Source organism: Acinonyx jubatus, chromosome D3 (assembly GCF_027475565.1).
Source record: "Acinonyx jubatus isolate Ajub_Pintada_27869175 chromosome D3, VMU_Ajub_asm_v1.0, whole genome shotgun sequence".
In the NCBI taxonomy this organism is placed as follows: Eukaryota; Metazoa; Chordata; class Mammalia; order Carnivora; family Felidae; genus Acinonyx; species Acinonyx jubatus.
The window spans coordinates 855897-879062 of NC_069392.1; the positions used below are offsets into that span (position 1 = coordinate 855897).

Here is a 23166-nt window from a genome sequence, read left to right on the forward strand (position 1 = left end):
CCATATTCCACCCCCTCGAGTTTCTCCTGTTGTTGACCTCTTACGTCAGTGTCATCAGAGTGGCGCATTTGTGACAAGTGAGGGGCCAACACGAACAGGCTGTTACCGAGGACCAGGTTCCGTCCTGCGCTGCAGACTCGTGGGTGTGGACAGAGGCAGCCCCGCGGCTTCGCCACCACAGCGTCACTCCAAGAGCCTCACCGCCCTGCGCGCCTCCCGAGCAAGTCCTAACTATGTGATCATTTAATGCTTACGACACCCCCCGAGGAAGGCCGTGCTACTAACCCGTCTCACAACGGAGGACCCTGGGACAGCGAGCTGTGAGCCACGCTACCCTGGGCACACACGGCTACCCGGGAGCAGAGCCCAAATCGGACTTCAGGCCGCCTGGCGGGAGGGCCACTGCCCCGTGGCACCCGGAAGACGGAAGGGGTGAGTCCCGGTGAGGGGGGGGCATTGAAAGAGCTGAGGGCGTGGGACCCCAGCGGGCCTGCTGGCCCCGTGCTGCCCGGAGGCGTCCGTCCTGCGGCCCGCCTGTCAGGAAGCCGCGTCGCCAGGCGGCCGCGCCAGCCCCTCCGAGTAGAGAGATGGTGGCACAGCCTGTCATCTGCCCGCAGAGGCGGGAGCAGAATATTCCGGATGCAATCTTACTGTTCTTTTGTGCGGCTCCCTCCCCCGTGCCTGTCCGTCCTCTGGGGCAGGGCTGAATAAGCAGCGTCCCTGACAGTTGCACCAGCAGCTTCGTCTGTAACTATTACCTTTAGTCCAGGTGCCATCGCCAGTAACTAAGTATCACGTGTCGCCCCGGTGCAGTCGCCCGCAATTCGAGGAGGAGGGTAGTCACGCATCCGCCTTGCGGTTTGCAGGACCGTCTTCGAGGCACGAGCGCTTCCTGCAGGGAGCCTCCGCGGGGCGCGAGCGGTGCATGGAGGGAGGGCGCGCTGGCCAGCTGCACCCGCGGGGCGCCCTCAGGGGGTGTCCCGGGCCTAGACTTCGTGGCCCCGCTGAGGCTGTCCCTGGGGTGATCCGGCCAGATGTCCTGCCCTCCCTGTCCCCGTGGCTGCCTTCACCCGCACACTGTGTGACAGGACATCTGCCCGAGGGGACCGTCCCACCTGCGGTCAGAGAAACTCTGGGCTCTTCTCTGTGTAGGTGGACAGAACAGGCCACCTTGGGGTAGGGCCACCTTTGTGTGGAAGGAGTCGCTTGGGGCCGTGAAGGGAGCCTCTGCGCGGGCTCCCGGGGGCGGGTAGGATGGGGAGGCCTTCAGGCCACGTGCGTTCCAGGCTCCGTGTGGGGAGGACGTGGCCACAGGCGCGTGGAACCTGGGACCTCTAAGACGGAGGCCTGTGTGGGGACGGGTGGGCGGCTGTTCTGGGAGAAGAGTCACCTCTGGACTTATTTTCACGCGTGGAAGCTTTTTAGCAATTTACAAAGACAGCCTGCTTCCAGAGGCCCAAGTGAAAACGCATGGAGAGAGCGTGGGCGGGCGGAGGCATCCAGCTCAGCGTGCAGGGTCAGGGGTCACACCTGGCCGCCCCATCCCCCTGCCTCGGCCCTGCCCCCAGACCCTGACCCCCCAGGGCCGCGCTGAGCATTTGCAAATCCTGATTCCTCCTGCTTCCGCCCTCTCTCTCTGACCCGACGTCAGAGGCTACAGGACAGCACGCGTTTTCCAGATGTGGCTGCGACTGTATGAGTTTCCGTGGCTGCCATGGCCAAGTCCCTGGTCCTGGAGGCTGTAAATGCAAGGTCGGGTGTGGGCAGGCTGGCTTCTCTGGAGGCCGCTCTCCTTGGTGCGCGGCTGGCATGTCCTCCCGTCGTCACCCCTCTGTGTCTATGTCCTAATCTTTTCTGATAAGGTCAATGCGGATCGGGGTCCACCAGGTGACCTCATTTAATGTGCTCGTCTGCAAAGACCCTGCCTCCAAACAGGTCACATACGAGGCACTGGCGGTAGGACTCCATGGTGTCTTTTGGGCAAACACTGCAGCCCAGCACATTCCTGTTCTTCTGACCTGTGACAGTGACGGCCTCTCACGGGGGGCGGGGGGGGGGCACGTCGCTTCCCTTGGAATCCGCATGGTTCCTAGTGATGGGAAGGACCTCATGTGACCTTTGGGGCTAAGTCACACAGGTGACACTTGTCTCTGAGACCTTGGGATCTGGAACCCATTTCCCTGCCGCGGGGAAGCCCCAGCGGCCCACGGAGAGGCCACGAGGCGGTGGGCTGAGACCCCGAGGGAGCCCGCGCCGGCCTGCCAGCCGCGTGCACTGGTGACCGGCCCCGTCTGAGCTGCCCCAGCCGGTGCCTTAGAGATGACTCCTTCCTACTAAGTGCCCAGATGCGGATTGGTGCGCAAAGTAAATGATCGCTGCTGTTCCGAGCTGTTAAGCGGTTTGAGATGCACTGAGTGCCACCAAGCCCCCCGAGGAGGCCCGGGCAGGGCCGAGGGAGGCAGGGCTCCGTCAGCAGGCTGGAGGCCGGAGAGGGTGTCTCGGCAGCTTCCTTCCCAGCTAGCACGGAGCCACAGTTTGGGACCGCCGCGAGAGCCTCCTGGGGGACCTGGACCAGCAGCCCACGAGGTCCACGGGACTGTGCGGGGACCACGCTCTGCAGCGCCTCCACGTGGCAGGGGAGGAGCAATAGTTCCCCGTGCTGGTCCCACTCAGACCGCTGCCGATTCAGCATCTGGAGCCGGGCCTGCTCCTGGGAGTGGACCTCTCCGCCCGCTCAGGTTCCCGTGGCGGGGAAAGCCTTGGGTGGGGCCCTTGGCTTGCTGTGGCCACAGCGGGCCATGTTTCTCTTACAGCAGAGAGCGGTTCAGCTCAGACTGGGTCCAGCCCCAAGGGCTCATGTAACTCAAAGTTCAAAGACAGCCAGAGCTTCAGGCTCGGCTGTATCCAGGCGCACAAACGTGTTGCCAAAGTCTTCTCTCTCCAGCTCTCAGCCCTGTCCTCTCTTGGGTTGGCTCTCTCCACGAGGTGGCCCCTGAAAGCCCATCTCTCAATAGTGGCTGCAGAGGTCCTAGGATCACACCTGCCCTCCCCTGGCCGGGTCATGTCCCCTGTCCTGCACGTCACTGGGCCACGGGGTGGGATGGTCATAGGCCCGCCCTGCAAGCAGATAAGGAGGCACTGACGCTGGGGGGGGGGGGCACTCCCCAAGGGAGGCTGCGATGCTGTCACCAGCAGAAGGGACACCCACCAGGTTCTCATCAGGCAAAAGGAACGGGGGTCTATGACACAAGGGACCGGGTCAGACGCATGGCTGAGGCTAGCTAGACACAAGGGAAGACGAGTTTCCGGAGCTGACAGCCGGTCGTCGCTGTGACCTGTGTCTGGAAGCCGCAGTCACCTCCACCTGCCGGACACGGGGGCGGGAAGAGCCCACCCCCACTGCACTGCCACCCGGTTCTGCTCCTTCCCGGTGCATTCCTGGTGACAGCATCCCCTCACGGCAGCCAAGGACCAGAAGAGGTCAGGAGACGCAAGGATTCTCCTTGCTGGCCGCTGGGGCCCCCTGGCCGAGCCGTGCCTGAGAGCGTGTTCGTTAACACCAGGCAAGCATCCTGGTCGCTTAATTACGGCTTAATTAAAGGAGACGATCAGGAGCCAGGATAATAAAAGCCCACGGATAATGGAAACAATTAAACCGCTTTGTCTCGGGTGACACAGAAGATGTCCTGTCTGACGAATCCTTCCTTGAAGCCGAGCTTCCTGGCTCCTCGATTTGGGCGATTCGTGTTGAAAATGGCCGCGTATCCAGTTCAGCGTCATGACCAGAGACAGAAGCTTCACTCGGCTCTGACAACTTCTCCGAGTTGGGTGTGAACCCCTTGTTCTGGGCCCACTCCCCGCGGAGGGGACCACAGAGAACCAGTCTGTTTCACCAGTGTCCGTGTGGCCCGTCTGCCCGTTGATCCTTCCCTCCTTCATTCAACAAACATCTGTATCTGGAGATTTTCCAGGGAGCCTTCCAGTCCGTCAGGAAAGAAAGACATTCAGCAGATAGTCACGGGATTGCATTTCTATCAAGTTGGCTGAGAGACACAGACCTATGGGTGACGAGTGCTGAAGCGACCGTTCTCTGGCTCATGTGCATCCGGGTGGGCCAGTTCTCAGGCCAGCCGTGGCTTGAGCAGGATCTCTGACGGTGGGGGAGGCCTTCCCGGCGTCGTCCAGCTTCCTTCGTTGGATATGTCTTCTCCCTCTGCCCCTGTGGGGTCCCAGGGACGGCTCTCCACCCGGGAAGGGAGGATGTCTGCCCCAGCCTTCTGGGCATCACCCTCGCCACAGTTGATTGGCCAGGATGGGTCACGTGACCACATCTTATTGCAAGGCAGGCTGGGAAATGTAGTCTTTACCTGGGGGCTGTGGCCCCTTGGTTCTGTTGCCACGTGAGGGGTCGAGAGGGGCAACCTAAGGGAGACAAAGCCTTATGGAGTGTGGGTCTGGGGGCTCGGCACGGAGGGAGCCAGGGAGACGTTAAAGTCAAGGGGTGGGTCGGAGAGGGGGGCTTGGCAAGACCCAAGGCTCTGGTCTCCACCCCGAGGCTCATCCAGCCATCCCCCAGCGTCAGATTTCCTGGGTTAATACACATGGCTTGTAACGAGTGGGTTCTAGTCGGGCTGCCACCACTCCCCACACGAGCCTGGACAGACGTGGGGCCAGAGGGCCAGCTTGGAGCTGAGACCCCAGTCTCCCCACTCACGACTCCCATCCCCTCCCCTGGCCTGCACGTCTCAGAGCAGCCCGGGCAGATGCGTGTGGGGTTCTTGCCGGCCGGGGGCCCCTGATCCCGCGCAGAAGGCCCTTCACGCGGCACGCACCTGCTGCCGTGTCCTCTGCACCGACCGGGCGCCACCCAGCTCACCTGTGTGCGGCCGTTCCCCCTTCCAGGGCCGTTTCCGTTCTTCCAGAACCACCAGTATCTCTCCTCCAGGAGGGGAGCCCTTGGCAACGCTCTTTCTCTCTTTCCTTCTTTTTTTGGTTTGTGTTTTTTAAAAGACTGAAGGCAAGCTGCTACGCGTCACTGCGGCATATGAGAGGAAGCACGTGTTTTCCACACACAGCTGCTCCCCATCTCAGGCCCCAGCCATGCAAAGTTTTAGAAAGTAAACACCAGTGGATCCGAGTCAGCACGTTCCAGATGGCGGGGCTGCGCCGGTGGACGCGGCTCCCGCGGAAGTTGGAACATTCCCTGCCGAGCAGAAGCTGTGCTGCGTGTCTGTCTCCGCGGAGGCCGGGCGGCTCCTGCTTCTCTCCTGCGTCTTCTCCAGAGGGTTCCCCGAGAGTCTGAGAGAAGCAGGGCCGGGCAGAGGCTCGGGGCTCGGGAGCGTGCTTGCGAGCGTGACCTGTGGGGGCGGCAGGTGCTCAGGCCAGGCCCCTTCCCCCCTGCTCGGAGGGGTGGGGCTGCAGCACGGGCCACGCAGGGCCCCACACGTTTGCCAGTGGTGGTTCCAGGAAGCCCCAAGGCAGGGCGGGGGCTCCGTGTGCTTTCAGATATGTGGGGAGACCAGACCACGTGACGTGGCCCTATTTTCACCTGGTAATTGTACGTTAGAGACCCGGGAAACGAGCCACAGTTTCTGAAGCTATGTTTCACCGTTCTGTAAGATTGAGAGAATTCACGTGAGCCTGGCAAAATGCTCACCGTCCACGGCGGGAAGTGTCACCATTGTTATTTTTAGTTGGCAGTAGGGCATTGAGGGGGATGAGGGGAGGGGTCCTTGGCGGGATCTTGAGACCAGACTTCAGGGAATTCTTTAGGCTCGGCCTGGCCCCAGACCGCCCTGGGGGGTGTGTGTGTCACGTAAGGTCACAAACTCAGCAAACCAGATGAATCTGAAGTTTCACCGCAGTAGAGAAGGAAGACACTCTGTCCGTGGAACCAGGTCCGTATTTCCCACGTTCCTTTGGCCACAACTGATGTTAAAGCCACGCAGCAGCAGGCAGAGAAGGGACACACGGAATTGTCCGCACGGCCCAGGGCGGGAGGGACTCAGGGACGCGGCTGCGCGGGGCCTCCGCCCCCCGTGTCTGCTGTCCCAGGACTTGGCTCAGCGGCTCCTGCAGAGCACCCCCCTCCCAGCCCCGAGCGACGTGCTCACAGACCTGTCACCGGAGAGCCTCGCACTCGCCCCCCACGCGGAACAAGGATCTCCCGGCAGCACACGGGCCGGCCTGGATCGTGCACGCGCAGGCTGCCGCCGTTTCCCGAAAGGAGGAGGGCAGGTGGACCGTGCCGGGGTCTCCCACAGCCCCTCTCACCGTGTCTGTGTCCCCGGCCCCCTGGGGCCAGCGAGAGTGCCCCCACGACTCTCCAGCGTGGCTGGTGCACTCCTCCTCCCCTCTGCGGCTCTAAGCTCAGGGGTCAGTGCGCCTCAGCCTGGACAGTGGGGGCTCATGTCCCCCTGGACATGCGAAGAACTCCGGACGACAGCCCCTGCCGGTCGTGGCCAGATGCCCCCTCGGCCCCCACGGACGGGGGCTTGGCTGACTCAGAGCCAGCCTAGGGGGCTGTGCCAACACAGGCACGCACTCCCTGGGCGGCTTTGGATCCCTGATCAAGCCATGCCTGGACCCCGCCTGCCCCTCACTTCCCAGTTACAGGAGCTAATAACGTCCGTTTACTCTGTTCAAGCCCGTACATGTTGGGTTTTCCGTTATTTGCCGCAAATAAAGTCTCGACCAACGACCAAATATTGACTTGGGGCATTATATCAACAAATGCAGAATATGCCAGCTGTGGGGACAGATACAACTATGAAATCTCGGAGGCTTAATAGAGAGAACGTTTACTTTCGGCATTAAAAACTCATGTCACTGTTCGATGTAGGTCATCGGGGCTGGTTGGCAGGTGTAGGCTCCACCCAGGCGCCTGAGGGTCCCGCGGCTCTTTCCTCCTCTGAGTGCCGTGATCCTCTGTACTCGGCTGGCCATGGGACAGCCCAGGACAGAGCCTGGATCCGGTCTGGGCCTGGGAGGGAAGCCCATCACTTCTGCTCCCATGCCATTGGTCAGAACTCGGTCACATGGCTGCACCTTGCAGCTGGGGAGTCTGGGAAACGTAGTCCAGCTGTGTGCCTAGCCCTGCCGCGCGACTGCACACGTCCCAGGCTTGCTTCTTGCCCAAAGCCGGGCTGATGCTCAGAGCTGGACCACAAGCCCCGGCCCCCTCTCCACCCTGGATGCCAGCTGGCTGGGCCCCCAGGCTCCTCGGCACAGCCTTACCAGGCCGCATTCTACACCTGGGAGGCTTGTTGGGTTGCTAAAGGGAAGTGTGTTTTGGGAAAATCCGGTCACACCTTCGAGGAGACACTCGAAGCCTGTCAAAGGGAAGCCAGCCCACGGGGGAGCTAATGGGACAGATATTTCAAGTGCAGCTGAAGCCGCCCCCTTTTCTCCATCCGGGACACAGGTGGCCGTCTGGAGAGGGGAGAGGAGCTTAGCAGAAAGTAATTTCGGAGGCTGGGCTGCTTCCCGATTCCCTCCCAGGATTGCTGTCTTAATCACTGCTTGTCAAGCAGGGCCACGGACCCAGAGGAAGACCATCTCTGTCAGGGGAAGCCAGGCTTCGTGCTGTTTGCCGCCATCCTGCCTCCTTCCCCAGGGGCAGACGGGGCGGGGGGCTAACCATCGGGGTAACACAGGGGTCTGAGGCCCCAAACCCGCTTTAGACCCACACTCTTCTCACTCGTTACTCGTTTCTTTCTATCCCTGCCGCACCTCCTTCTTCCCTTCCACCCTGAGGGGGAGGCAGGGAAGGAAGCATTTGGACCCACGGCGCTGGAGATGCTACATGTGGAAATACTGGCAGGCACCCGCTTGACAAACAGTCTGGGAAGGAACATACAGCAGCCGTTCTGTCAGTGGCCCCCCCCCCGGTCCCCTCCAGTGTCTCTCGCGCCAGGAAATGAAAGTGTATCGGAGCATGTGGAGTGTAGCCCCGCTGGGGCCTTGGGGAGGAGCACAGACGAGGGAGGGACCAGGGGAGGGATGGAGATGCTCGGTTCCGGCGTGGGGACTCAGGCGTGGGGGCGCGTGGAGGGACAGGGCTTCTGGGTTCTTTTCACTCCTGTGTCATTATTTGCAGTGTCTGTGGTTCGGTCAGTCTTTGGGAGTCCATTTCCCCATGGCATCACCGTAACCCCTGCCTTGTTCATCCACAGGGGCGATCGCGACCTGGCAGGAGGCGAGGTCTGAGTGAGAGCCCTTGGCCAGCTCCTGCTTGTGTCAGAGCTCTCGCCACGGCCCGTGCGTGTGGCCTGTGGGAACAGAATCTAACGGTTCTCTCTCTCGCTCTCAAACTTTCACCTTCGGATTTTCGTGTTCATTTTATAGATGAGAAAATCTGACACTTGTCCGAGATCACCCAGCCAGTGAGTGATGGACCTCGGATCAGCACTTCCAAAGCAACGGGAAAAGCAATGCCTGTGGGGCCGAGCCCGTCTTGAGAGGGTATCTTGGTCATTTGAGCTGAGGGAGGAGAATGGTCGGGCAGGGCTCTCTGGCAGAGGGGCTGCGATGGTTCCCTCGTCTCGCCCCTCATGCCCACCTCTAGGGCTGTGCCAGGATGCCTGGGGAAGCCACCCCTCTCCCCTGGCCTGAACTCTCAAGGGACTGGTGCCCTTTGCGTGGCTGTGCTTGGATGGCAGTCTCTGAGAACAGACCGCCTGGGTGAGGTGGGCACCAGGGCAGGGAGAGCATGCTCATCATGGTGCCCAGGACCCCAACCAGAGGACCGGCCTAGAGCCGACGGGGTGGGGGCAAGGCGGGGCCCACACCCTTGAGGGTCCACCCCTCTCTTATTCTGAGGAGGAAACTCGGTTGACAAACAGCGTGTGTGTTATCTCACTTTCCTCCCATTTCTTGGAGAAGGAAGTTGAAGCTGGGAGGATGACGTGACCTTCGAGCCCTGCGGCAGCCAGGTGGGGCCGGGGCATTTCCGGAAACATCTTCCAGGAAAGGAAACGAATACGAATATGCCAAGACTATTTTGCTCATAACGAGTGACAGAAACCCAACTGAAAATGGCAACAAGAGAAGAGTTACTGGTCACGAAAGTGGGTTCAGCTAACTGGGTGCTGGGGTTCACGTGCTTCCCAGGGTCCCTCAATGTGGCCTATCCTCTGTTGGGCTCTCCGTTCTCAGCCAGGCCCCAGTCGCCAGCAAAGGTGGTCCCCATAACCTCCTCACCCACACCCCGCCGGGTGTGCAAACTTCTGGGAAAAGAGCACCATCTTCCAGGCTTACACACGCACGCACACGTGCACACACACACACACACACACACACACACACAGCAACAACTCAAAGAATTCAGTCTTGTCCTGTCTTGGGCCATGTGTCCAACTTCAAACCAACCCTGGGATCAGAGGTGTGGAATATGCCAACTGACCAGATGAGCCACGGACCGTTTCTGGGTCTGGGGGTGGGGTCTGCCTCATATCAATCAAAAGATGCAGGATAGGTGGCTCCTCAGAGAAATCCCGGAGAGCAGTCTAAGAGGAGCAGAAGTGGGTGCTGGCCCAGCCGAGGAACAGGCGCGTCAGAGAAACGGATGACGATCCTTCCACAGCTGGCGTGGGCCAGCCTCACCCACACATCTTTAGGCCCGTGCAAGATGCGCATTCTTGACGTCGGGTTCCGACCCCCCACCCCCGCTCGTTGGTACTACCCACAGCTCTGACCCGGTTGTGCTCACTTGTATTCTGTATAGGCCAACAGCACTTGGGGGCAGTGACAGAGCTCCCATAGGGGTCGGAGTTCAAGAAATAGTCTGATGAGGGAGAGGGAATCTCTGTGTGTATGTGCAGTGACAGAGGTGATGGCGACGGTAATGGAGGTGATGGTGGTGGTGGTGATGGTGATGGTGGTGATGGTGATGAGGATAGTGATGATGGTGATAGGGTTATGATGATGATGATGATGGTGGTGGTGATGGTGATGATGATGATGGCGACGGTAATGGAGGTGATAGTGGTGGTGATGGTGATGGTGGTGATGATGATGGTGGTGGTGATGATGGTGAGGATAGTGATGATGATGGTGATGGTGATGGTGATGGTGATGGTGATGGTGGTGATGGTGGCAATGGTGATGATGATGGTGATGATGATGGTGATGGTGATGGTGATGATGGTGATGGTGGTGGTGATGGTGATGGTGATGGTGATAGTGATGATGATGGTGATGGTGGTGATGGTGATGGTGGTGATGGTGATGATGATGGTGGTGGTGGTGATGGTGGTGATGATGGTGATGGTGGTGGTGGTGATGGTGGTGGTGATGGTGGTCGTGATGGTGATGGTGATTGTGGTGATGGTGACGATGATGATGGTGATGATGACCCGATGGTAATGGAGGTGAGAGTGGTGATGGTGGTGGTGATGAAGGTGATGGTGATGATGATGGTGGTGGTGATGGTGATGATGATGGTGAGGATAGTGATGATGATGGTGATGGTGATTGTGGTGATGGTGATGATGATGATGGTGATGATGATGATGGCGACGGTAATGGAGGTGATGGTGGTGGTGGTGATGGTGATGATGGTGATGATGGTAACGATGGTGACAGTGATGGTGGTGATGGTGGTTGCACTTTGTTCCCGGCGTAGAATAATTGACGAGGAGTCAGGGGTCTAAAAAAGGGATTCCAAACTTGCAAGTCCAGAGACCAGGGAAGTAAAAGACGTGCCTGATGTGGGCCAGATGGGAAATGTGCTCCCGAAGGGAGCACTGCTTGCTCAGCACTCTCCACTTTTCCATGAGGAAACGGGAGCACATCTGTGGCCACACTTGTCAGCACTTCTAGAGACCTCCCAGGTCCTGTGAAATGTGAACCGTTCTGATTTCCAAATATTGGCAAAGGACTCAAGGTTTTGAAGCAAGTGTTGGTGGGCTCAAGAAAACAGACGAACTGGGGCTACTCGAAAGCGTCTGTGAGCTGGAGCGCGGAGCAGGATGGACAGAACAAAACGCGAGGGGCCTTGGGAGCGAGACCCTCAGCCTCCGCCAGCCTCGTCCCGCAAGGCGGGCCAGGGTCTCTCCCAGGGCTCCGGCCCCCGGGGTCTCTGCCTGCGTCCCAGGCTGTCTGCCCTCCGTCTCCAAGGCCTGGGCTCTGTGGGGCCCGGGGGGCACCCCGGCCCTCCCTGGCTGGGTGGGAGCCGCAGCAGGCCGCTGTGCAAAGCGTTTGACGCTCAAACTAAACTGGGGCTGGTTTGGGAGAGCCCGGCTCCACGGAGGCCGGTAATGGCAGCTGCGGGAACATTTACACAGAGAATTAACGGAAGGCTCGGAGGCTGCGTTTAAGGAGAGATCTTGGGATTTTCACCACGAGGTGCTCTGAGAGCCCCCCAGGCCCTCGAGAGGATAAAAGGAGACAGAGCCTCAGGAAGGGCCCTGCCCCGTGGGCCAGGCTGGGAGCGAAGCCACCTCCCTCGGCCTCGGCCACCAGGTGACCCAGAGGGACAGCCGGCACCCAGGACGCCACACGGAGCGCTGTGGTTTCTGCAGCTGACACCTGTCCCTTCTGCTTCTGCTGACCGCACCCGTCCCTCTCTGTGTCTGTCTCTCTGTCTCTGTCTCCCCCTCCCTCTTCTTTCTGTCTCTGTCTCTCCGTCTCTGTATCTCTCTGTCTCTCCCTCTTCTTTCCGTCTCTCTGTCTCTGTCTCTATCTCTGTCGCTGGCTCTCTCTATGTCTCTGTCTTCCTCTGTCTCTTTCTCTCTCTCTGTCTCCCTCTTTTTCTCTCTCTGTCTCTATCTCTGTCTATCTCTGTTTCTATATCTCTGACTTTCTCTCTCTCTTTGTCTCTCTTTCTGTCTCTGTCTCTCCCTCCCTCTCTCTGTCTCTCACTATCTCTGTGTGTCTCCCTCTGTCTCTATCTCCCCCTCCCTCTCTCTGTCTGTCTCATCTCTGTCTCTGTCTCTATGTTATATCTCTGTATCTGTCTCTCCCCTCCCTCTTTCTTTCTGTCTCTGTGTCTGTCTCTGTTTGTCTCTCTGTATCTCTCTCTTTCCCTCTTCTTCTTTCTCTGTCTATCTCTGTCTCTTTGTCTTTCTTTCTGTCTCTGTCTCCCTCTGTCTCTCTGTTTCTCTCTCTCTGTCTCCCTTTTTTTTTCTCTCTGTCTCTATCTCTGTCTGTCTGTTTCTATCTCTCTGCCTTTCTCTCTCTCTGTCTCCCTTTCTGTCTCTTTCTCTGTCTCCCCCCTCTTTCTGTCTCTCTGTCTCTGTCTTTCTCTTTCTGTCTCCTCCTCCTCTCTCTGTCTCCCTCTGTCTCTGTCTCGCTCTCCCTCTTTGTCTCCCTCCCTCTCTCTCTCTGTCTCCCTCTCTGTCTCCGTCTCCTTCTCCCTCTCTCTCTGTCTCCCTCTCTGTCTCCATCTCCCTCTCCCTCTCTCTCTGTCTCCCTCCCTGTCTCTGTCTCCCTCTCCATCTCCCTCTCTGTTTCTGTTTTCCTCTCCCTCCCTCATAGACGGCTGATGTGGAATGCAACAGAGCAGCCAGGAAGAACCCCAAGATCCCCGTGAGGCTGGGTGACGAACCCGTCCGAACGTTGACCCTGAGACCTGACCCAGAGGGGCCCCCGAATCAGACCTCCAGGGAGCTGCCTCCTCCGTGGGCACTCGTGACCTCTCCCTGGGCCCTGAGCGCCGAGGCCAGGCTGCTTCCAAGGCCCCTCGCGCCTCAAAGATGACAGTCTCCGCGAGGCAGACGGCAAATCCCCGCGAGCAATTTCCTTTGGTGAAGTCGTTAAGAAAATTATATGTAGTGCTGAAATTATATAACTGTTATTACAGCTTGTTTAAAAATTATTTGGATTTAATTGATCAATTAGATTAAATTATATAGTCGTGAGGTTGGCACAGGCCCAGGCCAGAGCTCACGGGATCTGAGGAGCCCACGCTTCCGGCCCCAGAGACCTTGACGCCGGCTCAGATTTATTTTTGAAAACCAGGCTGTTGCAGGTTATTCGGGATGGTTTGTTTAAACCGGCGTGCCCGTGGTGCCCGTCTGCCCCGAAGGCCTCACCCCCGGCAGGGGCGCAGACCAGGCGGCACCTGCAGATAGTTCTCCTCGCCTGCCTGCTGACCTGCCGGGTCCCCGCTGTCGTCTTTGGGTGCTGATGGGAAACTGCGCCGCTGGCCCGAGGGCCCGCCCGGTCAGAGGCTCACCGCGGCACCGTCCCCTGGGGCAGAGCCTGGGACACGGGACCGCCTTGGCAGGTCCTGGCGCATCACGGCGGCCCCCCCAGGTGCAGGCCGCGCCCCCTGCCCTCGGAGGCCGAGTGTGAATGGGAGGCACGGAAGTGAGACCAGGAGCCCCGCCTTCCCGAGCCGAGGACCCTCACGCACGGCGGGATGTGGGGGGCTCGGCCGGGGCGCCGGGGGTTGGGGGCCGTGACGTCCGAGCTGGTCGTAAGCAGGGGCGAGTTGTGCAAGAACCGGGGAGCTGCCCCTCAGAAGCGCCCAGGAGCCGCGGGTGAAGGTCGGGGCGCCCGTGGTTTTCTTCCAGACACTCGGTTGCACACGGTTTCTGTGTCAGGCAGGGTGCTGAGCGGGGGGGGGGGGGGGTCTCAGCCCTGGAGGAGCTGGGGTATCCCTTCATCTACTGTTACAGGCTCACGGGGGCCCCTGGCTGGTGCTGGGACGCGTCGCAGAGTGAGCCGACCCCGCACTCTGGACCGGGTCTCCCCAGTCAGGTTCTCGGGGTGGGGGCGTGGGGGCTGATGGTTCCCGCGCGAGAGGGCAGCCAGGACACGGCTGCCCCTGTGCCATCCCGGAAGGCGCTGCACGACGTCTGATTTACGAGGAATGTGTCAATGTGGTTTGGGAACAGCTTGCTCCTTCACACTAAATGAAATGGAAAGGTGGCGGTGGGGGCGCCTTGCCTGCAAGCCCTCTCGTGTGCCCCAACGACCGCCATAAATCTCTCTGCGAGACGGCTTTGCTTTGTGGCCTGTCTCTGGGGAGGTCAACGAAACACCAGAGTCGGAGAGGGACCTCCACTGCAGGGGGTGGGGGGTGGCCTGGGTCCCGAGCACCCCCTCCTGCCGCTCTCAGTTCCCGAGCGTCGAGTCCCTGGGAAGTAAAAGTCCTTCTGTGATTCCAGAGGAGACCACGCCTGAGGACAAAGAAGCCATCTCCTGGTACAACTGGGGTTTTGTGCTATTATGGAAGATTCTGTTAGCAAGCAGCAGGGACCCAGCCCACAAGCTAACCAAAACAGAAAATGTATTGATTTGTGTAGTGGGGATTGTATGATGGACCCAGAGCTTCAGGCACAGCTGGATCCAGGCGCTGAAATGATGTCCTCGCAATCCACCCCTCTGTCTCGGGGGCAGATACTGTCTTTATTCTCGATAGCTATGCTCTATAAAGTTACTGCGAATCCTAGAGCAGTGGATACTAAATCATAGCTCCTAGGGGAAAAACCAGGATTAGATTCCTATTAGCTTCTGGTTGCATCAATTTTCATTAATTAAAAAATTTTTTTTCAATGTTTATTTATTTATGTATTTATGTATGTATGTATGTATGTATGTATGTATGTATTTATTTATTTATTTATTTTTTTGAGAGAGAGACAGAATGAGCGTGGGGGAGGGTCAGAGAGAGGGAGACACAGAATCGGGAGCAGGATCCAGGCTCCAAGCCGTCAGCACAGAGCCCGACGCGGGGCTCGAACCCACGGACCGCGAGATCACGACCTGAGCCGAAGTCGGACGCCCCACCAACTGAGCCCCCCAGGCGCCCCTAGAGACACCTTTTAAATCTACACTGTTGATTCAGTAACGTTGACCTCACGGCCAACAACTCCAGGGTCTCAGCTCCGCGCAGAGCAGGTCTGAAGGGCCCCCGCCCGGTGCCAGCCTGAGCCCGGACCCTGCAGTGAGACTGAAGGAGGGGTGGTCCCCCCAGACAGCCCCCCGCAAGAAGGGGAGCCCCGGCCGTCCCCCGGCCGCACTCTCCTGGGGTTGCTGTGGGGAGCAAGCAGACACGTGCTTTCGGAGCAGCGTCTGTGTATTTATGCACAGTTTACAAAACAGAACCCTGTTGAAGAGAACGTGGGGGCTGTGCCTTCAGGTCCACGATGGAATATTACTCAACTTCTAGAAAGAGGGGACTTGTGCCATTTGCCACACTCACGGACAGCCTTGAGCGACGTTACGCTCCGTGGACTAAGCCGACTGCGCGGCCTCATATGTGAAATCTGAAAAAGCCAAGCTCACGGAGGCAGAGGAGGGCGGCTGGGGCCAGGGGCTGGGGGCCGGGGGCCAGGGAGAGGCGGGTCAAGGGGCACACGTCCAGCTGTCGGTGAGTTCTGGGGGTCCCACGTCCGGCACGGGGACCGCAGGGACCGGGACTGCGTTGTGAACTTGAAATCCGCTGAGGGCCACCTCCCTTATTCTCCTGCACGCACAGAGAGGTGACTACGCGGGGAGTGGGTGCCGTTGCCGGGATCCGTCCAAGACGTATCACGTCGTCACGCCCTGCCTCTTAAACACCGACAATTGTTATTACACCCAATAGAGCTAAAATATGGAGATCTTATTCCGCGATTGTTTTGAGGCCACTTCCTCCGGCTGTGACCGCGGCACCGTCACCGGCCAGAGCTGCCCGGCTCGTCCCCGGGGGAAGGAACCTGCCTGGCGGTCAGGCTTCGCCCGCGTGCTAGCCGTCGGACAGGCCGGGCCGTTCTGTCCTGTGGGTCCGGGGGCTGGCGGCCCAGCGAGAAGCCCCCAGACAGGAGCGGGGCTGCCCCGGACGCTGCCTGCCCGATGGGGGCATGGGGGTCTCCGTCGGCTCGGACAGGGGCTCACGAAGTCCGGGCGGTAAACCCACAGGGAGCCACGGTCCCCGGAAACCACGAGGAGTGGATTTTCAGGTCCTGCTGGGTGATTGGAAACCTGTCAAGGGACCCAGACAAAGGAGGGCAGGCCTGAGAGTCGAGGGAAATGAAAACCATTTTGATGGCTATTTTTTCCTCTGACAGAAGGCAGAGCGTCCAGCCGAAATGTTCTCTGTGAGCTTTGAGCTAATTCCCCCTCCAGCAGACAGGGAAATCAAAGCCCTCTGTCGGCCGCTGCTGGTGACTTCGTGTCCCTAACGTGCTGCCCTTCGGGGGTGCCGGCTGCCTTTGAGGAGGCCCAGACCCAAGGTCGTGCCACTTCCCGGCCTGCCGGCAACGGGGACCCCACACGGGGCCTCCCATCCTGGTCCTCCCTGGGCCCCAGACACGGGGCAGGGCCCATGCCTTCCTTGCCCGATCCCCGCAGTCAGGTGGCCTGGAAACGTGGCCTCCCGGTCAGGTGCAGGTGGCAGTCTGGTACCACCAGGTGGGGGTCCCGCGCTTGGGACGCCTTCAGACCTGAGGTTTGCTTCCAAGCAGCAGAACCAGGAGGGAGGACGGCAGCCCCGGGGCCGTCACTGCCTCCCTTCAATCCTGGCCGTGCCCCGCTGATCTTGCGATGTCTCTGAGACGCCCCCACCTCACCTGCACACACCCCCCACCACCAGACACACACGCACACACACGCATGCACACTCCCCCCCCCCCCCCCCCCCCCCCGCCGAGCACATTCTCATCTGGGCACCACCTCTCCTCCCCTTGACCTGCTGGGACCTGCCTGGCCTCCAGATTTGGACGCCCCTCGCCCTCCCTGACGTCCGGCACGCCGTGAACCGCATCACCCGCCCGGGACTGACATGCCTGTCGGCAGAGGTAGTGGCCTGTGGGCCACCGGCTGCCACGCGGGGGCGTCTGGCAGGGGGTCTGTGGTGACAAACAGAGCACAGCCATCTCTGTTGACTCTGTGGGGCCACTAAGGTCAGACTGGTGGCCTATGTCAGAGTCAGGGGAGAGGGGATCAGAGTCGGGGTTCTGGGTATCATTGGCCACTGCTTTGTCTGCAGCGCAGGTCCGAGCTGTGGATGGGGTTTCCAGAGGCCAGTTACTGAGCGAGAACCGTGCTGGCACAGCGTCTGGCCGGGGCCTCCAGAATGAGAAACTGCCGCCACGCGGGGTCTCGACTCTCCGTTCCTGGCTCAGGGATGTGAGGCAGAGGCCGAAACACGGCTCCTCGGTGATCTGGTGGAAACCGGGTTCCCTACAGTCTTTGCTTGCATTAGGATTCTCTGCTATACGATGGTTGCATTAGATTCTATTTTTTTTTAAGTTTATTTTGAGAGACAGAGAGAGAGAGAGAGAGAGAGAGAGAGAGAGAGGGAGAGAGACTGTAGGGGGAGGGGCAGAGAGAAAGGGAGAGAGAATCCCAAGCAGGCTGCAAGCCCTGAGCTGTCAGCACAGAGCCCGACGTGGGGCTCGAACCCACGAACCGCGAGATCATGACCTGAGCCGGAGTCGGACGCTTGTCCAACTGAGCCCCCCAGGCGCCCCTGAATTCTGATGTGATAGAGGTCATGCCTCACTACCCTGCACAGCCTGGTATCTGGGAGTCGGGGTGAGTTTGGAGCCAACTCCTGATTGGTTGGAGGGTTGCTGTGCAGATCATGGCGTTTTCACCAAAGTACACGGAAGTCCACTCCTACCCCCGCTGTTCTGCCTGCGGAGTTTGCGTGATACTTTCCAGCCAGTACGTGAGAGTGGAAGTGGCAGGTGCCACGTCTAGGCTGGGCACTTAACGGCCAGTACGAGGCCCTCCTAGGCTCTCCCTCGCTCTTTGGCACAGCCGTCGGGACATTCGAGCTGCTCTCTGAAGGCTGGTCCCGTGGCGTCTGGTCGGGGACACGTGGCGTGTGTGAGAAGTGGCCTCGCATCGTCGCGGCACGTGAGACTTGAGGATTGCTTGTTACTGCAGCAGAACCCGGCCTGTCCTGACTGATGCCCGAGATGGGAAACAGAGGCTCGATTGCAAAAGAGAAACACCCTTCTCTCCGTGAGATGCGAGAGACCCACTTTGGGGTGTGCCAAACTTCAGCTTGGAGCCCAGTCTGGGACCCAACTTGTGGCCCAGCTTGGAGGGAATTCTGTTCAGATCTGAGTGCTGTCTCAAGGCCGAGCTCTCGGCACAGTGTGACTTCTTTGACATTACAGAGCCTGGCATTTCCCTAAACTGGTGTTAGTTTACATTCCACGGCCCCCGTCTTCCTGTCGCCTGTGCCAACAGTGTCCCCTCAAGGTCTGGTTCACACCACTCCCCCGGGACCCGTCGATGCCGTCCCACAGGACACCTGTGAGACCCGGTGGGCTTGTTCTGTACCGGCAAAGGGCACTCTGGCCCTCAGACCCGCTCAGGGCTCCTGGAGGGCTGTCTGCCTGTCTAGGGACACCCCTGGAGGCTGGGGCTTTGTGGCGGAGGGAGGGGTGCGTGGGCAGTGTGCACGTGTGCATTCTCAAGCACGGCTGCCCCGGAGTGGCTTTGCTTCTTCCACGGTCACTGCCTCCCACCCACGTTATTGTGGCACCCCTCGTGGTGAGCATTCGGTGTGACTGCACATCAGACGTGGTTTGCTGGGCTGTCGGATCGGATGCACCCCCTCTCTGCAGCGTACCCCACATCTTCAATGTGCTTGTATCTCAAATGAAACATTTAGCCAAATACTGATACGTAGTTTGGATGTACCGTTTCCTGATAAATTTCAGAACGCAGTACAATGTATTTACATGAACAAAATAATGTTTTCTCCTGCAAAACCACTTTAACATCACTTTCAATAAACATATAATGAAAAGTACTTGATTTTTTTTCTTGAGCGACAGAGGCTGATAAATCTGATTCTGGAGCCAAATTGTCTGGGCTTGAATCCCGGAAATTCTTTGCCATCCATGTGACCTTGGGCGAGGCACTGGCCCTCTTGGTGACTCAGTTTCTACATATGTAAAATTAGACGATACCAACTTACGTGGTCATGTGGTTGCTGTCTGTCTTAATCTGTTAACAGCCATAAAGGAACCAGAAGAGTGCCTGGGAAAAATCTTACCACTGTGTAAATGTTAGCTTTTTGTATTATTATTCTGAAAGAAAGCTATCCTTGTAAAATTGGGGAACATCTTACAACATGGCATTTTATAAACAGAAAAATACAGTATTTCCTAAGAAGGGACATGGGATTGGCTATTTATCAAAAACAGACCAGTGTTTATCAAACCTGCTGCATCGTAAGACTCTCCTGGAGTGATGATTAAAAACTGAATTCTCAGGCTCCTCTCAGAACAACTGATTTATACGGTAAACACCCCGTAGACAGCTGGCTGCAAGGCCCAGGAGCGGCTGCTTCCTGATGGTGGTCCTCTGACTTTCTTGAGACAAATGTCCTGAGAAAGAAAAGATAGTTTTGATGAGGACAAGGAGAAATGGGTGTTTTCACTCTCATCAGATTCTACCAGGAGGCACAAAATGTTCAAGCTGGGTAGGCTGGCCTGCCTGAGGTCAAGAAATGTGCGTTGGAGAAGAGAGTAAGACAGGACACGGGGCTTCAGGGAGCTCTTTCCGGACCAAGAGCCAGAAAACCATAATGTCCCCTGACACACAGATACACAGAATGCACACAAGTGCACACACAGAGATTCTCCACAGCCACACACAGAGACGCACACAAATGCTCACGCCCATGGACACACACAAATGCACATGGACACACAGAGACACAGAAATGCACACACACATGAACACACACAAATGCACACACACGCGGACACACACACGGACATGCACAAATGCACACACACAGGGACACACATAGAGACACAAATGCACAGGCACATGAACAAACACACGGACACACACGAATGCACACACAGGTACACAGACACGTGTACACACACAGCCAGAGCTCCCTGAAGCCCCGTGTCCTGTCTTATCCATCTGTGTATATTGGGGACCCAGCACCAAGTTAGCTCCTAATAAATGTTCCATCATTTAGCCATTCAACAAATACCTACCGAGCAGCAGGACGCGCGTGGAGCAAACAGGAACCTCTGCCTGGGGGTGCTCACAAGTTCCCTGGGGGGGCGTGTCTTTCCCTGTCATGGTCCAGCTGTCTTGTCTGTAAATATGCGGGTGTGGGGCTAGAGGTGAGGTGGGGGCAGCCAGGTTTGCTCTCCCCTGAGGTCTGTGCACCGGGACCCGGAGAACCTGATGCCTAGGGATCTGCGCCTTTTTTCTGTTCCTGGTGGGTTTCCAGGTTCAGCCCGGTGGGGACCCCGGTCCCGCTGAATCTCAGGCTGGGTCCCGCGGTCCTTGAACTCTCCTCCTCCCAGCCCTTAGCGCCACAGAGGGGGAGGGGAAGGAGGCCCGGAGTTGATTCAGTTTGGCCTAGGGAACCGGGGAGACCAAGCAGGTGGCTCTGACCCTGCCGCCCGCCCTCCTCCCTACAAAGGCACCTCCCACCCCCACCCCAGGCCCGTGCACGCAGACATCACGGCCTTGACCAGGCATTCCCCAAGGCCCCTCTTCCTCGGGTCAAGTTTGAGGTTTTGAGTCTGGGGCGAGGGCTCTGGGAAGGAGGGTCCGCGCGCAGCAACCGCCCCCCCCCCCCCACCGCGTCCGCGCTGCCCTTGGTGCGGGCGTCCAGAGCGCGCGGCCCCGCCCCGCCCCGCCCGCCAGGCCGGCCCGCTCCGGGCAGCGGGAGCTCGTCCGGGACCCTGCGCCCCGCGAGGTGGCCGGGGGCGGTCCCGGCGGGGGGGCGGTCCCGGCGGGGGGCGGGCGCGGAGGCCCCGCGTGCATGCTGATGAGCTGGGCGGCCGCGTCACTCCGCACCGGCGCCGTGGCTGCGGGGCGGGCAGGAGCCGCACGGCCGCCGGAGCGCCCGCCCGGCCCGCGCCTCCCTCGCGTCTCCCGCCCGCCGCGCCCCCCTCCTTCCCCCCCGCCCCCGGGCCGGGGCCGCGCCCCTCTGCGGACGATGCCGGCTGCCCCCTGCGCGCGCGGCCCCGGGCAGCCCCTGCGCGCGGGGACCCCGGGCGGCGGCGGCCGGGCGCGCTGAGCGGGCGCGGGTGGTGCTGAAGGGACAGCTCCCGGGCGCGGGCGGCAGAGCGCGCAGTCAGCCCGCAGCCCCCCGGCCCGCAGCCCCCACCCCCCGCTACAGACCCCCGCCCCGCCCGCAGCCCCGGGCCTCCCCCCCTCCACAACCGCGTTCCCCCGGCCTACAGCCCCCGGCCCCCGCCCGCAGCCCCCCTGCCGCAGCACTCCCCCCACCCCCCCCCCCCGCCCGCCCGCGCCCTTCCCCCACCGCGCCCGCAGCCCCCGCCCACAGCACCCCCCCCCCCCCCCGCGGCCCCGCGGTCAGCCGGGCTGGCTCATGGTCCCCGAAGCGGCGGGCCGGGCGGAGGCTCCTGCGGCCGCTGGGCCCACGGGGATGCCCCGCGGGTGAGGCAGCCCCCAGCTTCCAGCCGCGCTCATGGCGGTGGCCAGGAAGATCAAAACTTTGCTGACGGTCAACATCCTGGTGTTCGTGGGCATCATCGTCTTCTCCGTGTACTGCCGCCTGCAGGACCGCTCCGAGGGGCTGGTGCAGACCGTGCGCAGCGCCGACCGCCGGGTGCGCAGCCGGCACGCCAAGGCGGGCGCGCTCGCCGACCGCGAAGCCATCCTGGAGCGTCTGGACCACCTGGAGGAGGTGGTCTACAACCAGCTGAATGGTGAGCCCGGGCAGCGTCCCTCTCGGGACAGAGGGGCTGGACAGAGGGACCGGAGGGCGGGGAACTGTCCCCAGTTCTCTGGACACCGCACTGTGTCCCAGCCACTGGAGCCCACACCGACCCCAGGGGCCTGATGGCCCCCGCAGGGGCTGGGGTCAAACTCCTTCCGTGCTACTTCTGGAGGAGGCTGGGTGGGAGGCGGATAAGGAGGAGAAGGGCTCCCTTAGCAGAGAGCGGTGGCCTGGGTGACCACTCATTCGTGCACGCACCCAGTGGACACTTGAGAGCCCTCCCCATCAGCCCACATGTGACGTCTCCAACTTACTCCCTGAGAGAACTTGAGAGAACTTCTAATGAAGCTCTACGACTTGCTTCAAGAACAGGCAGTGCCCAGGTCGGAGGGTGAGGGGCAGGTTCTGCTTTTCCGGCAGCTGTGGGGGCGGGGGGCCCTCGCCTGCCGTCACCCCTCTCGCTCCTGGAAGACGCGGGCACTGGAGGGAGGGTGGTGCTGCCTTTCGGCGGTTGCCGGCGTGGTGTTCCTTGACGCCGGTGGGGAAAGGTGCCTCCCTATGACCCCGGGCCTGTCCAGCCTCCCGTCCTGGGGACGCCTGGGGCTCCCTCCAGACAGTGTTGCTGTGGGACAAGCATGAGGCCGGGGGCTGGCGCCTCGCGGACAGATTGAGTCAGGGGTGCAGCAGGGGCTTGGCAGGTGTCAGTCACCTAGACGGACCCTGGGCCGTGGTGCGTGGGAGCCCATGGTCCTTGGGCTCTTCGTCAGCAAGCCCAGCGTCAGCGCGACGGAGGGTCAGTGTGACTGAGGGTCAGGGCCGCTGGCCACAGCTGGGAGGAATGGGTGTTTTCCACCTGGGGAGGCAGCGGGCCGAATACAGTGGGTGCTGGTCCCTGGTCGGTCTCTGTGCTGAGGTACGAGGAGGAAGGACAGAAGTTTGTGTGTTTGCCTCATTAGTGGGCTTTTTCTGCCTGTTCTGTGCTGTCCTGCAAGTGAGCCAGCAGCTCCGCCAGCCTGGTTGGGAGGCATCGGCAGCAGGCTCTGGGTGGAGGTGTCTGGCCTGCACCACCGGGGGTCTGCTCCGGCTCCCTGCCCGCGGGGGGTGGGGGGGCTTCTCGGCCTTTCCTTCGGGAGGGCACCCTGCGACCCAGGGGCTCGGTGACAGCTGGGATGAGGGGACCGTCCGCAGCCTCCCTCGCTGTCTGGGAGGCAGCCAAGCATCCTTCTGGCCTCCCAAGTGCCCCCTCGCCGCCCCCCCCCCCCACCAGGACCCATGGCTCTCCCCCAGAGGCGCCTTTCACGAGTGAGCCGTGTGGCTTTTCTGATCTCTCCCACCGAGCCGCAGCCACGAGGGGAGAAAAGTTTAGTCCAACTGCCACTGCTGTTCCGATGTTGTGATTCATCCTCCGGAAGAGCCGTGCCCCGTGACAGCACGTAGCTTTACTGAAGTGTATTTGCCAGGGAGTTATGGTCTGTTTTATGGGGAGAGCCGGAGGATTATATAAAAACATTGGCAGCACGTCGGGTTGTGTAACATCGCGACGGCCGGCTCAG

The 23166-nt window shown here is 60.1% G+C and overlaps 1 protein-coding gene and 1 long non-coding RNA gene across 5 annotated transcripts in view; one reads left to right on the forward strand and one right to left on the reverse strand.

Moving 5' to 3' along the window:
* The first annotated feature begins 288 nt into the window (after positions 1-288).
* GALNT9 (polypeptide N-acetylgalactosaminyltransferase 9) overlaps positions 289-23166 on the forward strand; it is a 102779-nt gene continuing 79901 nt past the window's right edge. For 2 of the 3 annotated variants that reach the window (XM_053206770.1, XM_053206769.1), the window contains exon 1: positions 21224-21602. In XM_053206770.1, coding sequence (XP_053062745.1) covers positions 21362-21602 — 241 coding nt within the window. In that variant the 5' untranslated portion in view covers positions 21224-21361. Of the gene's footprint in view, positions 433-21223; positions 21603-23166 lie in introns of those variants that run through there. The other variant, XM_053206771.1, reaches the window with a different exon arrangement.
* On the reverse strand, positions 17212-20474 carry LOC113596968 (uncharacterized). 2 transcript variants are annotated; one of them, XR_008291955.1, is made up of 2 exons: positions 19908-20474; positions 17212-19280 (listed from the first exon to the last, which is right to left on the reverse strand). It is a non-coding gene; the product is annotated as an uncharacterized LOC113596968 (long non-coding RNA). The 2 variants fall into 2 exon arrangements; XR_008291954.1 differs by having other exon boundaries at positions 19904-20474.